General features: G+C 44.4%; 1 protein-coding gene across 2 annotated transcripts in view; it reads right to left on the bottom strand.

Annotated features, from left to right (window-relative positions):
* DACH2 (dachshund family transcription factor 2) overlaps positions 1–14,431 on the bottom strand; it is a 237,952-nt gene extending 223,521 nt beyond the window's left edge. For both annotated transcript variants that reach the window (XM_033072801.1, XM_033072802.1), the window contains exon 1: positions 13,874–14,431. In XM_033072801.1, the coding sequence (XP_032928692.1) occupies positions 13,874–14,358 (485 nt within the window). In that variant the 5' untranslated portion in view covers positions 14,359–14,431. The remainder of the gene's footprint in view (positions 1–13,873) is intronic.
* Between the last annotated feature and the right edge of the window lie 930 nt (positions 14,432–15,361).

Raw genomic sequence — 15,361 nt, 5'->3', positions numbered from 1 at the left:
CTAAAGTCAAATGCACAGGCACTTGCATTCATTGTTTATGAGAACTGGAAGAGAAAGTACTAAGTTAATAATAACAACAATAATATAGATTTTAAAGTTAATATGGAAAATTATGGGCGAAGATCAGACAGAAGAATTATCCTCTCATGAAAAACAGCACTAAAACAGGACCAGAAATAGCACAGCAAGCCTTTATTATTGCTTTTTGAACACATACACAAATTTATCTTGTACTGCTATAGTACTTTCAGCAGTTTCATTGTCAGGTCCCATTTTCTGCTTCCTCCGTTCTCCCCTTCTCCTGATTCAAAACCATCCCTTTAACACATCATTCCTAATTAGATGATTAGTGCTTGGAAGGGCAGGAGATAAGTCATTTGCATAATTTAATCATAAAAAGAAGTTAAAGATACAGATTTTGCTGTTCGTTTGTACAATTATCTTCACCAGCCTGGGGGGCTGAGATATTAATGTGATTAAACAGTATTTCTGCAAACAGGCAACTGTGTGTCCTCTATTAAAGCAGAGCTGGAGGCAAATGAAAAATTAATTTTAGAAGACAATCAATTTTATTCTACATGACTGTAATAAATAACAGCCCATCTGCAGACAAGTCATTAGGCCCTGGGAGGCTACACGTGTCACAAAGTCTAAATGACACACAAGGCCGAATTTTCCACCAAAACCAGAGTCATAAATAGCTCACCAATGGCCATTCCCCTTCAGAGAGTGCAGAGGATTTCCCAAAAAGCCAGGTGCATGTGTGAAGTGCTAATCACCAACCACCATTTGGGCACAAATACAAGGGCTTGGTGGTTAGCCCTTCATCACGTTTTTAGTCTTGTCTTAATTCTGCAGAATAAATCAAGATTTGGCTTGATTTATTTGAGAGATGCTACCTATGATGCCATCACCTTTATGAAATGTATGGGCTAATTAAATACATAATAATTATCAGTTTACTCTTTTTAAACTGTTAAGGTACATAAATCATTTTTCACTATTCTGTACACACAGTCACCTCCACTTAGAACATTAAAATCCACTCCTCAAACACATGAAATATGATTATGCTCCAAGTAAGGATTTCTGAATACCAGCAGTGTACAATATATGCACAGCAACAAGTTTACAGTATTCCTTATACTAAAATGGTTTGTGTTTATCACCACTGGTAAACACTTCCCTCAATGGAAAAAGTGAATATTCCTATTCACCCTGTAATCCTGATTGTTGGCAAGTGTTTACCAGGCAGTGTAAATGAGAATCTATTGACCCTCACTACTCCTGGCCCATGCAATGCCTTTCATCACAAAAATGCAGATACAGATCTTTACTGGAAAAGTTTGGGGTTCCACGATGCACTTTCTCTACGTTTATTTCCTATACAAACAAATGGACTTAACAAAAATTCATCCAAAGATGAAATTTGCTAAATACACAGGGGTTACAACTGATGTCCCAAGGATTGTTTTATTATTCTGCTTCCAAATTTGCATGAAATGTTTCCTGATGTGGCCCTAGGTCTCTCACAGATTCATTCCTGGCTATGCATTTCTATGCTAGCAATCCAAAAATCACTGAAATGAGTTGGAGGACTGTGGTTCTAGAATGGTTCCATTGTGGAATTTCACCTGCAAAGAGTCAAAGCAAAGCAATCCCCTCCTTCAGGAGAGACCCAAAGCCCTCATGTCCATTCAATCTCCTCCGCAGCCCTACACAGAAGGCACTGCTTGGGTCAGGACATTATGAAAACCCAACAGCAAAAAAAAAAAGGAACTTTGAAATTTTGCCCACAGTCATACAACCAAACTAAGCAATCAACCTAAACAAAAATACTCTTTGCCCACCTACTGTCTGTAAACTTGTTTATTTTCCCTCAAATTCTCACAGCACTAGACACTACAGGGGATTTTTCTGGAAACAATCTGACACCAGATAAACTACTTCAAGCTCATAAGATGCTAAAAAGAGCTTCTAACTAAAAAGCAAAAGAATGAACAACAGCATCAAAAACCCCTACAAACACCAATATCAGAACATGGTCAAGAAAATCTTAAACTTCTTGAGTTTAAAAGACACTTTTAAAGATTACTCAGTGACCAACACAGCAGATGAAGCCTGCAAGTGGTGTCTGCTGTTTGTGTATTGAGTTATTGGGTTGATTTTGTGAATGACAGGTCAATCTAGATGAGGAGGAAAGATGAAGCTGTGTGGCCACAAGAACCTGAAGACGTCAAAGAGAAATTCTGTGACAGACAAAGATGGGAGGAAACGATCACAGAAGAGGCACATTCAGACCCTAATACAACACACTGCTTAAATGAAATGCAGTCCTGGTAGAATAAACCCCTTCCATAGCTGGCTTACATGTGAGACTGAGCAGAGATGCACATCCCTGACACAGGCACTGAATTTCTTTTAAATAGCCAAGTTTCAAAAAAACCAACAAAAATACAGCATTCATACTATCAGAAACTTCACATGAATGAATAAAAAAGTTCTCATGAAGAGTTTTATCCAGATCAGAATATACCAGTGTTAAGAACTCAGTCACTCAACTGACCTCCACTCTGTGAACACAAGTTCTTAAAAGTCTAATGCCATAATCTGAGCTACTCTATCAGGAGAGCAAAAGGTGCAGGCAGCCTGTACTGAGCTCTCTGCAAACAGTCAGACAGCCTGGGACAACATAAAAACGATTTTTAACAGATTTTGAGCAGAGTGCTCATTTTGATAAGTCCCCTATCAGATACATGAACTGCTATATAGAAGAAAAAAAACAAACAAATAAATCCTTACAAGCCAAAAGTCTCCCCAAACCCACAAATACATCTTTCAGCAACAAGCTCATACAGCAGAGGGAACAGAACACTGAGTTCATTACCCTGGGTCCTGTTTCAGTATCCATATTCTGCTCTTGTCTAACTGCCAGCATTTTACCACCTTGCTCTGCTCTGGCTTTTTTATTGTTGGTTTTGGGAGTTTTTGTGTGTTTGGGGGAAGGGTTTCAGCTTTTCTTGTTTAGACATGTATTTTAAGTCGCACTGGAAAGACCTGACATTTTTCCTGCTTCTATTTTTCAGTATTATCTCAGCAGCTCTTTAGAAAATTGCCCTCCTTCAGCACACAACAACATTTAAAAGTACGAGGAGGAGAGGAGGCAGCTGCAGACACCTGCAGCCCTGAAGAGAGATGCCTTCATCAGCCTTACAGAAAACAACAGGGATAACATTTCACAGACACAGGACATTCTCTGATTAACTGTTATCAAAACAATCTATTAGCTAGCATGTAAAACCTGCACTAGGCTAAAACAACCACTACACATGTAAGAAAAAGTATAATGCGTAATATTTTAAATATGCTGATTAGAGGTTCTAAATGAAACTCAAAACATTGTTTTTCTTTCAACTAGCTTTATCTTCTTAATTAGCAACTCTTAAGTTACTGTAACATATAAGTAACTAAATCCCCCTACTGGCACAACCTCTGTGCCAGGAGCTTTCTTTACAGCCACCTTTTTTTAATTACAAATACACAAATATTTCTCCCTAGGGGTGGTGGAGAATGGGACAAGTCAGCTGCTCAGCGTACACACAGGACTTCAGGAAATGGTTTGTGAGCTGGAGATGGCACAGGATGACATGGCTGATTCCCAGGAAGGACAAACACACCAGCAGTGTCTGCACTGAGCTGCCTGACTCCTCAGCAGGGCACTGACCCAGCAGTGGCTGCCTGGGACATCCACTCCCGACTCCCACGGAACCCAGCCATCCCAATAAAATCTTCCTTCCCCAGCAGAGTTACTTCTACTCTGCAAGGAAGTTGCCCAGAAAAGCTGAGTCTCAATCCTTGTAAATACACAAAATCTAACTGGAGACAGTTCAGGACAAACTGCAGCTGATCCCTTGAGACTGAGGAACTGGTCTAGACCACAGAATCCCAGAGCAGTTTGGGTTGGAGGGACCTTAAAGCTCATCCAGTGCCACCCCTGCCATGGCAGGGACACCTTGCACTGTCCCAGGCTGCTCCAAGCCCTGTCCAGCCTGCCCTTGGGCACTCACAGAGATCAGGGGCAGCCCCAGCTGCTCTGGGCACCCTGTGCCAGCCCTGCCCTGCTGGCCACAGCCCTGGGATGCAGCCCAGGAATGGGGGGTTGGGGATCCAGCACACCTGGCTGGCTTCTCCTGCCCCAACACCCCCAAGTCCTTCTCCTCAGGGCTGCTCTCAGTCCCTTCCCTGCCTAGCCTGGGCTGGGGCTGCCCTGAGCTGATCCAGCCCCTGAACTTGGCCTTGCCCAGCTCCATGGGCTCTGCCCAGTCCCACCTGTCCAGCCCCCTCCGGACCCATCCCTGCCCTGCAGTGTGTGACCATCCTGCCAGCCTGGGCTGCTGCTGAGGGCTGCACCCCACTGTCACTGTCCCTGTCCCCAGTGGCTCCACCCCACTGTCAATGTCCCCAGTGGCTCCTGTCACTGTCCCCAGTGGCTCCTGTCACTGTCCCCAGTGGCTCCACCCCACTGTCAACGTCCCCAATGGCTCTTGTCACTGTCCCCAGTGGCTCCACCCCACTGTCAATGTCCCCAATGGCTCTTGTCACTGTCCCCAATGGCTCCACCCCAGTGGCTCCTGTCAATGTCCCCAGTGGCTCCACCCCACTGTCAATGTCACCAGTGGATCCTGTCACTGTCCCCCATGGTTCCACCCCACTGTCAATGTCCCCAATGGCTCCACCCCACTGTCAATGTCCCCAGTGGCTCCTGTCAATGTCCCCAATGGCTCCACCCCACTGTCAATGTCCCCAATGGCTCCACCCCACTGTCAATGTCACCAGTGGCTCCACCCCACTGTCAATGTCACCAGTGGCTCCTGTCACTGTCCCCAGCGGCTCCATCCCCCTGTCCCTATCACTGTCCTCAATGGCTCCATCCCCCTGTCCCTGTCACCAGTGGCTCCAGCCAGGTATCCAGCAGTTGACTGCAGCTCTGAGCATGACCACCCAGCCAATTCCTCACTCCTGCTCCACCCACCCAGCCCACACTGCTCCAGTTTAGAGACAGGGACAGCCATCAGCCCAAAAGGCACAAAGACCTCAAGAGTAAACCTCAGCAATTCTGTGATTCTGCAAAATATGTCAGATTTGGTACTGTATACACAGTGTAAAGTAACTCTGATGAACTTCTGAAAATAAAAAGTGTTCTAATTCCACTGTCCATTCGGGCTTGAAAGCAGCAAAGAAAAAAGTCTTGGTGTTTTGCTGATTTAAAATACCCCGAGGGCATCCCAGGCTAAAAGTTCTCTTGCCACAGACTGGACAGAATTGAATTACATGCTGAGAATGTTACCACTTATATGGTTATGACCAGCATTAAAAAAACCCCCTAAAGACTTGAAGGACACCAAGATAGTTCACACAGCCCTGTAAGTTTATTTAGCAATTTTAGTTCATGCCCGTAGCAGATGCAATTTAAAATAAATTTTTGGATTATTTATATTATCTGGAGAGGTCTCTCTCTCCAAAAATCAAGTTAAGAGAGCATTGGAAAAATCAAGAAGTTCAGTTCAAATCCATCATACATAAATTTGCATGTATGTAAACATTTTATCAATGAATACACATATATCTTAATTGCATAAATCCTGTATTAAATATAACTCCTGCTTTAACTTACAGGGTAGTTGACATGTGTTACCTGACAGAATATGAAAACTCTGATGATAGGAGCCTATGGCTGGGAACAAGAGTGAGGAAGACTAAGAACAGAAAATGCAAAATGCTGCTGAAAAACAGCCCTGAGATTCTTTCAAAGAAAAATCAGAGCTACCTCTGCTCAAAATACTGTCGTCCTAGCAGAGACAAAAAGGATGTGGGGGTGGCATCCAAAGGAGGCAGCACAACCTCCTGGCATGAAGCTCATTTTGTGTCTGAGCACAGGAAACCCTCGAGTCTTACAAGCTGTGAGATGTACCAGGTCGAGTCCTGAATAGAACAACTGCAAGTGCACTGCTGGTGCACAACATGACACATTTCAGTACAGTCAGTCATAAACACACTGGAGTTGCTTTTAGACCAAAGAGGTAGGTAACATCTTGATTATACAAACATGCTTTTCACCACCCAAAGCCCCTGAAGTAATTTTTCCTCTGTTTTACAGAAGGAGAACAATCAAGAAACTCTAAAATCATTACAGGAGATGACTCAAAACTCTAGATTTACCCTACACTTTGTATGTCACACAAAACTACAGCCAGTGTTAAGGGCAACTGAACCATTTAGCTGAAATGGAAATATATTTCAAAACATTTAAGATTTCATTCACCTGATTCACTGATATGATACATCACAGAGAGTACCTAGCTCAAGCAGGAGAGTAAACTACTTGAATTGCTGAGAACTTCTATTAAGGATCTTTTCAATACTTACATTCCTATAAAATACATTTCAATACTTCAGTGACTATATGCCAAACCCTTAACTAATGCTGTCACTGCAAACCTTCAATTAATGACAATATTAATGGAGCTTTATGTAGCATAGATTATAGTGCACATGCATAATATAGCAAGATACCTCAAGTTTTACACATTAGTTGTAAAAAGCCCATTAATAAAGAATAATCCAATAAAAGCTCTGTTTGTCGTGGCATTACCATACTTTTTAGTGTAAGAAAAAAAGAGTCTCCTTCTTAAATAACTACTAAATGCTTGGGGTTCTAACATATTGCTGCAAGCTATAATGGTTATAACTGTTAATCCAATACACCTTTTATACAAACCCATAAACACGCGAGTGGAAAAATAGCACAGATGTTCATCTCTAATGCAATTTCCATTCAATTTCCTAAGTGCAGTCCCTGTGTGCAAACTAGCTTAACGTTATGTTTAGCTTGCAAATTCTTTTAATAAATAATGAATGCAATAAAACTGGTAGATCAATGGCAAGCTGAGAAATCATAAAAAAGCCTTTTGTGCTCGTGCTGTTGCCGATTTCAAACTTTAATCCAGCTCCAGATCAATAGTACTTTTTCTTTTTAACCCATCCCATAGATAGCAGACCGAGTGGATGTAGGTTAAATGCCAGTACCAGATATCCATTTCCAGAAACTTGATAACATCAGGCACAATTGCAATCGAACATTTTATACCTTATCGTAGGAACAATATACACTGCTAAGCATCACACTTTAAAGCACTGCCCAGTAATAAAGGGAACACATTAATTGGGTTTGGTTCTTTACTTTCTGCAGAAGTGATATTTGTGAGTGAGTCACGAAAGGCTCTGACATAATCTACTTTAATGAGCAAAATGGGCTCAGTGGGTCAAGATGTACTGACGAGGGAATAGAATCTCCCCACGCCTGCTAGTGACAATAAACTTTACACACACAAAACAAAAAACAACAACACGGCTGCGCTACCAAAAATTAAAGGCGAGCAAAGAAATTTCTGCTTTACAGGATTCGGATATTGGAACCTTCTGGTGCAGGTATCAAAGTACACCAGTTAATAGGTATTGGTGTTTCTTACAGGTTGTAGAAGGGAGGGAGAGGGGAAGCCCTATTACCCAGTCACTTTGGATAACCCTGTTTTACCAAGAGGGAACAAAGATCAAAAGCTTGTAGCCCCGAGGGACACTTCTAATATCAAGCAGGATAAATCTAAATCACTAAGAATCATTACTAACTAACATACTTGTGCTTGGGAATGCAGGTTTAATCGGAACATATAAAACCTTGCCTTGGCTCACACCAAAGGAACACATCCCAGACAGCAGGAACTCTGAAGCAGCCTCATTATTTGGGTTTGATATTAGAACTGTGCATGTAAATAATCATTAAAATTATGCATTTCCATACACCTTTGGGTTTTACTACAATGATAATCACACGAAGCAACCAGCTGGGAACTTTCCATGTATTTTAAAGTAAGGATTTGGATAACTTTGCTTGTAACTTCAGAAAATTCATAATTACCACCTCTGGAAAGGCACAGAAAGATTCAAGATCCTACATTCAGCAAGTACAAGATCAGACCCAAAAACACAGGAACGTGTTATTCTCCCAAAAGCAGGGTTCAGCAAATTTGATGAGAAGGGCTTAGATCCTAGAAACATTTTTAAGTTCTTTGCCCTTGTTCTGGCAAACGGCCCCTGGCATGAAAGGGAGGCTCACCCCAGCAAAGTCAAAACAGAGACTTTACAGCCCAGATTTCAACACCCTTTTAACACTAATGCTGACAAACAGCCCTTACAAAACACCAATTCCAGCCTGAAAGCATTGGAATAAACAAGACAATTCTTTAAAAACACCTCACGAGGCTCATTCAAAATATTTACTGCAAAATTACTAAGGCAGGTAGAAACTAGTTTCTCACTCTAAGGCCACTGCCATACCATAAAACATGATTCTTTAATTCAGTGGGTTTTGCTGTGCTCCCCAGTCCCACCAAAGTTGATTTTCCCTGCCTTTCAAGCCAGTGCACAAACAGAGGCTGCGTGTGCAGCCACAGCCCCAGCGTGAGAATAATTCCCCATCCACAGAGCTGGTCCCTTCTGGAGGCTTTCTGAGTATAATGCTATTGCCACACATTGATATATTGGTGAGAGAAAGGCAAATATAACAATGCTAAAGCTTAAACTCATTTGAATAAACTGTGAATTTCTATTACATATATTGTTTCCTTTATCAAATTGGAACTACTGGAGCAAGAATACCAAGAATGCCAACATAAATCTAGATCCGTTACAGGCAGTTTCTCCAATTTATTCTCAGAAGCCTTAAAGACAAAAAGTCAAAGTTCTTCTGTGTCGAGGAAAGATTAGGAAAAGGAACATTCCTGATAATTTTTAAAATGAAAAAAGCGTCAGAGAGAAATCAGGTTTAACAAAATGACTGCACAAAATACTGCTTTATCCTCTAAAGAAAAACAATGACCACGAGTGGCTTAGTGAACATTAAGGAATAAAAGCTGTGCATAGCCTATGTGGGAAATAGATCTTCATTATTCATGGCAGAGTACTTTACACTTTGTGCTATCTTCTTTTCAGAATTTAAAACGTTTCCACAAAGACATGTTCCAGCTTTTTATGTTTTGTGTTCCACAGGTTCTGTCCAAGATAATGGATACCAGACTACACTGACCCAAAATTAACAGGGATCTACAACTTCTCCAACATATCTGGCCCTACATGGGGAGTAGCAGCAGAAACATAACAAACAAGTATTTCAAATCTAACAGATGTTGAATCCAGGCATACTTAACTTTAAAAGAAAATTCTTAATGAGATAAAAAAGAGAAAAGCCTTACTTCAGCCTGTAATCAATTTGGACACAATGATATTCTATTTATAGCAATACTTTTAACATGTTCCAGTCTTATATTATTTATTCGTATCATTCCTATTACAATGAAATATTAATGCTGAGAAAGTGGTTACTCTATTAAGGAGCTATCCTATGTTTAGATTTTAATATTGATCTCCACTATTTGGGAATAATTAATCATTCTGTAAGAATCTGCACTTGGCTGTGTTGTAATACGATCAGAAGTTTAGCATCTTCCCCCACAATAATGCCAAGATTAAATTTATATTTTGACCTATTCCTAAAGGCAATTTAGTTATTCCAACAGAAGGGGGAAAAGGGGATACCGCCACTTTAAAAGCTTCAATCTCTTTGACATTGCTGGCAGTGTATGGGAACATTAATGCATCTGTCATGATAACAAGCTAAGAATAACATCTAGACATCAAACCGAGCAGAGAATCCATCTGAAGTGATTCATTCAGATCTGTCTCATTGATTTATTAAACACAGGGCAACATCTGCAGCCTCACAGAGCCGCTTGGCGAAATTAATGCAAGATCAATTCAAATGGAAAAAAGTGCAAAAGAGATAAATCAAAACACAATTTGCATGCAGTTCCACAATCAGGCTTATTGGGTGCAAATGCTCAATTTTCCTCCCAAAGCAAATGAGTTTAAATGTTGTTTTATCTTCGTAGAATTGTGTGATTTGAAGTGACAGTGAAGAGTTCTGCAGGTTGAAATGGTGAAAAGAAAAAAAGGAGAAGAAATGCTTGCAAAGACCTTTTGAATATGCAACAAGAATATCATTAATACCTAATTGTTTAGCTTTTTTGTCTTTGCTACAAAAACACTGTATTTTTCAGTTGTGGAAGTCTCAGTAGAAAATTACATATGTATTATGCATATACACATGCAGGAATCATACAAATACTCCATTTTGGAGGAAAAGCATGTTATACTTCAAATGGGGAGCTCTAGTGCTATGAAGAAAGAAGGGAATTTTAATCAAGGGTTCTCCAGATTAGATATGCATCTGATGAAAATATTCAAGTATTTTAGGAGTTTTGAACAGGCACAGACTTTCAAGATATCCAAAAAGAAAGAGGGATTTTTCCAAAAGCACAACTACACTGCTCAGAAAGTGGGAGAATTCCTTTCTCCATGTCAAGCAGATTCCACTTTGCCAGTGCTCACTCTCTCCAGAATTTTTGAAGTGAGCCTCCCCTCCAAGGAAGAGAAGGAAATTGAAAAACTGATCTTTATTTAAAAATGCTAACACCTCCAAAATTCATAGATTTGGCCAAGTCTGAATGCATGCTAAATATCCACTTAGAGAAAGAAGTTTATGGACAATCCACATTTCCTATCAATATACAGGAAGCTGTGTGCACTGCTACATGGCTGGATTGCTTTAATTATAATCTTGACATCAGTCTCCTAATAAAAGACAGAGTACTGCTGACTATAGGGTAGCTTTTAATAGTCAACATGACTAGACCCTCATTATCTCATAAAATTAAATGTCTGCATTTACTGCTTAAATTCATTTCTAAAGGTTTTTATTGTTTGCGAATAGCAAGTAATACAAAATATTAGCCTAACTGCTTACTTTAAATCATAAAAAAATATGCCATGTACTGAAATGCTCTTTTCTGGAAATTATTCTGACTATTCACTGAATAATCCAGACCAGCTTTTTCAGTGGTCAGTAGCACCCATCAAATACAAAACTGTGTGGAAGAGGTTGTGATACTCATATAATCCTATTTTTCAGGACTGAAATACGTACTATCATAAACATGTTCTTGCTTTTCAAAATAAGTCCTCATTATAGTTTGCTTCTTTTTTAATTAGGTAAATGTTACACTTTACTATTAAATTTAAGCAATCCTCCATAATTTAAGTAATCTTCTAAGGCACTGCCCATCAGGAGCTAGGTTTTGTCAGTGTGTTGTACTCACTTGAAGGTGGGACCTGCAATGAAATGAGCAGTTAGTTTCATTTCACAAACCTTGCTTGCAAATTACAGTGCACGGTGCTGGCTAACAACAAACATTTTAGGAACATTGTGTAAACGTGATTGAAAACGTAAACAGTGAAACTACTACAGAAATACACAGGTCAAAGCTGCTGGACAGAGTAACTCCTGCCACAGAACACGAACACCAAAAAACTTTCACCCACGGGTGTGCCTCTCTGCAGCTCTTACCAGCTCTGTAGACAAACTCAACTAGAAAGATGTAAGAGTAAGCATGAGCAGTAGAATTTATCTTTTTTTTTTAAATATATATAATTGATGGTTTGCTTTCCAATTTAAAAAATAACTAAAAGGGCACACTAACGTAAGAGATGCCGACTTTTACAAGTCAATTACCAGTGAAAATAACGATACCCAGCATTTCTTACTGCTTTTTCTGGGAGCTCGAGTTCACTGCAGCATTTCTACAGTATACAAATAAATACATAAATAGCTATCAATTAAAAAAATTAACTAGAAGAGTAAGGTACAGTATTCTGAGTTCAGAGCAGTATTTCTAAAAGATCACATTTTTTACTTTCCAGGTACAGAACTGAAAACTGTGAGCATGTCTTTTAACAGTTCTACTGCATTTAATTTGTTTGATAACGTGCACTGCGGTGCTTCCCAGGTCACTTCCCAGCAAACAAAAATAATTAAGATTACTCATGTATTTAACTATTTTTACCTAACATTATCTCCAGTAAGTATGGACTGTTCAAGGGAAATAATGATCTGTAAATAAAATGAGGCATTAAGCATTTAATTAGCATGACAGAATACAATTAACATTAAGTTACAATCCTTGAGCAAAGTTTCAGGTGTGCTGATAACGCTCCTCAAGCATTACACCTGAAACCTATGAATGCTAAACACCTTGATGTGAGCAGGTTCTTCCAACCAGGCATCTTCATAAAGCAGTGAAAACATAAAGGGATTTGCTGTTCCTGAACAGGTAAAAATACAAGTTTTTCACAGCAGGGTGGGGAGAGTTTAAACACATTCAACACGTGTGAGCCCGAGCTGAGAGCTCTGCCCTGCCTGATCCCCAGGGCTCTGTTCCACTCACTGCCCTTCCAGCCCCTCCTGGAGCATCCCCTGCTCCTCACCTGCAGCTCCCAGCTGCTCTCCCCACTCCCTGCATCACCTATTCCCCCGTCCTGTCACACTCGTAAAGAGAAGGGGAAAAAAAAAAAAAGTTGGGAAATCCAAGTTTTAAACACTTAACACTCCAGCATTTCAAGATTTTAGATCGCTGGTTGTAAGGGAGCAGAAATCATTAGGCTGCACCTACAGGCTGCATCACCAAATCGGATCCTGTATTTCCCTAATAAAAACTTTGGTCACAGAAATAAACCAGATTTGTTTCTTTCCTCGTCAATTTCTACTCAAGGAGAGTATCAGAAACATTTCACAGGAGTATTTACGTGTTAGATGTGCCCCTCAGTAATCTAATGTATTTGAATAAAATTAATCTAAGTCTCAGCCCTTCCAAACCCATCACTTTAATAAAGCAGTGGGTGTGATGTCATCGAGGTGCTGACATTGGAACGGGCAGCGGGAGAAGGGATTGCAGAAACGGAACGAGAGCAAGGAAAAAAGCACCCAGATCATATGAACAGACCTAGGAATTAAGTGCATCCCTAATCTACCACCTGTAATATAAAGAGATTTGAAACAAAGCAAATATTGCAACCGAGAACGACGCCCGGTCTGCTCCAGCCTCAGCAGGGAGTGCAGGATCAGGCCCGGCATTGGCACAGAATTAAGTTATTAAAAATAATTAATTAAGTTATTAAAAACAAAACGCCGTTCAGTGCTAGGCAGGACGAAGCAGTGACACAAAGCCCACAGCGATGAACACCGGCCCGCTGCAGGTCGGGTATCGCACCCAAAGCTCGCTGCAAACAAAGTTTGCTGCCACAGAAAGCAGCAGCAGCAGCACGCTGACATGGAAATGTTTGTGGAGCCGTCCCTCACCAACTGCTGAAGCAGGGAATGGCATCTCCGAAGTCCCTGCCTTACTCCTGCCCCACGGCACCAGCGCTCCTGCCGAGCCCCGAGAGGGTTTTGTGTTTATTTAGATCATTATCATTTGTAAAGGCAGCAGCCATGAGGTCACAAACCAGCACCACGAGCCCGAGTAGCGGAGCCAGCGGGATGCGGGGGCTCGGTGCCCGCAGCCGGGCAGGGCAGGAGCTGCGGCCGCTCCGGGGGCACCGGGACCCGCAGCCCTGCCCGGGCACCCGGCTGGCACACAAACCACCAAACCGAGAAAACTTTGGGGGATTTCGGCTGGTTTGTTTTTAAGGAGTGTTTTCAGGAACTGTCGGCTTTCGCTGTTTGGAGAAAAGTTTGGGGAGCGGCGCTCGGAGCCGCTCGCTGCCCGCGGTCCCGGCCGTGGCGGGGCTGATGGAAGCGGGGAAAGTTTCCCGTGTGGGCACGGCCGCTCCCAGCCCCGCTCACCCCGCTCGGAGCCCCTCGGAGCCCCTCGCCCCCTCCCCCGGGACGCGCCCCGGCCGGGCCGAGCGCGCAGCCTGCGCTCACCTCGCGTTGGTGCAGTCGTTGTACAAAGTTTCGAAGTCCTTCCTGGTGATGAGCTTGCAGCGGTTGACGCCGGGCTGGATGGCCCCCAGCCCGCGCAGGATGCGGACCTGCTCCACCGTGCACACCACGGGCGATATATCCAGCCGCTTCAGCTTGGTGTAGACCGTGTGCAGCCCTCCCACCAGGTGCTTGAGGAAGAGATCAAAGACCTGCGGCAGGCAGATCAGCTCCTGCCCCTCCACGAGGAACGAGGCCACCTTCACCCCGTGCAGGTCGACCATCTTACACTCGTTACCGCCGCCGCCGCCGCCCGCGCCGGCCCCGCCGCCGCCGGCCGAGAGGAAAGTGTTGACGAGGCTGTTGGTGAGGCGCGGGGACTCCGCGGGGCTGGAGTACAGCGGGTCCGCCCGGAACAAACCCGCCGAGCCCCCCGCGCCGCCGCCGCTGGAAGTTGCGGCGATGACGGGCGGCGCGGACACCGCCATGGCCGGCGCGGCTCCCCGCGGCTGCCCGAGCCCCGCGCTGCGCTCCGTGCGGTGCCGCCGGACCCGCCGCGCTCCCGCCGCCCGCACGCAGCGCCCAGACCCCTCCCCAGCGCCGCCGGGGGAGAGTGACGGAGCCCTCCAGCCAATGCGCCCCGCCCGCCGCCAGCGCCGCCGCCGCCAGTGGCTGCGGGCCGGGCGGGGCGGGGCAGCGCCGGCCGCGCACCTGGGGCGGGGGGCGAGGGGAGCCCGGGCCGCGGGGCTCCGAGCCTGCAACTCGGGGCGAAGTTTTGTGGGGGAAACGTGCAGCCCGCTCCTCGGCTGTGCCGGGATGCAGCGAGGCTCCCCGGGCTGGGAGGGGGTCTCGGTGCCCGGAGCGGGAGGGTCTCGGTGCTCGGAGGGGAGGGAGCGGAGGCAGCGCTGGGGCCATCCCCATCCCGTCCCCATCCCCATCCCGTCCCCATCCCCATCCCGTCCCCATCCCGTCCCCATCCCAGAGAGCTGGAGCGCTCGCTGCGCCCTGACACGTTAGTGAGGGTTAAAACACCTGTGCCCCGCCAGAGCTGAGGGGATGCGGAGCGGGTGAGGGGAGAGAAAAGCTCCGCTATCAGCTCCGGTGTCTCCGGGAGGCGAACGCGGAGCGGAGCGCACCGGCCCAGCACAGGCTGCGGCTCCACGGCCACCGAGTGAGGCCCAGAGCCCCTCCGGAGAGGGGCAGAGCAGCAGGAGGGAGCTGTGGGAGATGGGCAACTTTGTGATGGCTCACACCAGGCAAAGCCCGTTCTCAAGGTCTGACACGCTTGAATTGCCAGCCTGGCACACAATGAGTGTGGTTTAGCTCCAAGGGGCTCGGCTGTGCTCAGCAGCCCCCAAAGCTCCGTGTGGTACCTCGGCCTGTGAACATCCCAGCACATCCTGCAGCCCCCCCAGGGCTGGGGACACCAGACCTGCCGAGCCCCCTGCGCCCTTCTCCCTGCACGAGAGGAGCCGAAGGATGCTCAGACAT

Source organism: Catharus ustulatus, chromosome 14 (assembly GCF_009819885.2).
Source record: "Catharus ustulatus isolate bCatUst1 chromosome 14, bCatUst1.pri.v2, whole genome shotgun sequence".
NCBI lineage: Eukaryota > Metazoa > Chordata > Aves > Passeriformes > Turdidae > Catharus > Catharus ustulatus.
This window is presented reverse-complemented; position numbering and strand designations above follow the sequence as displayed.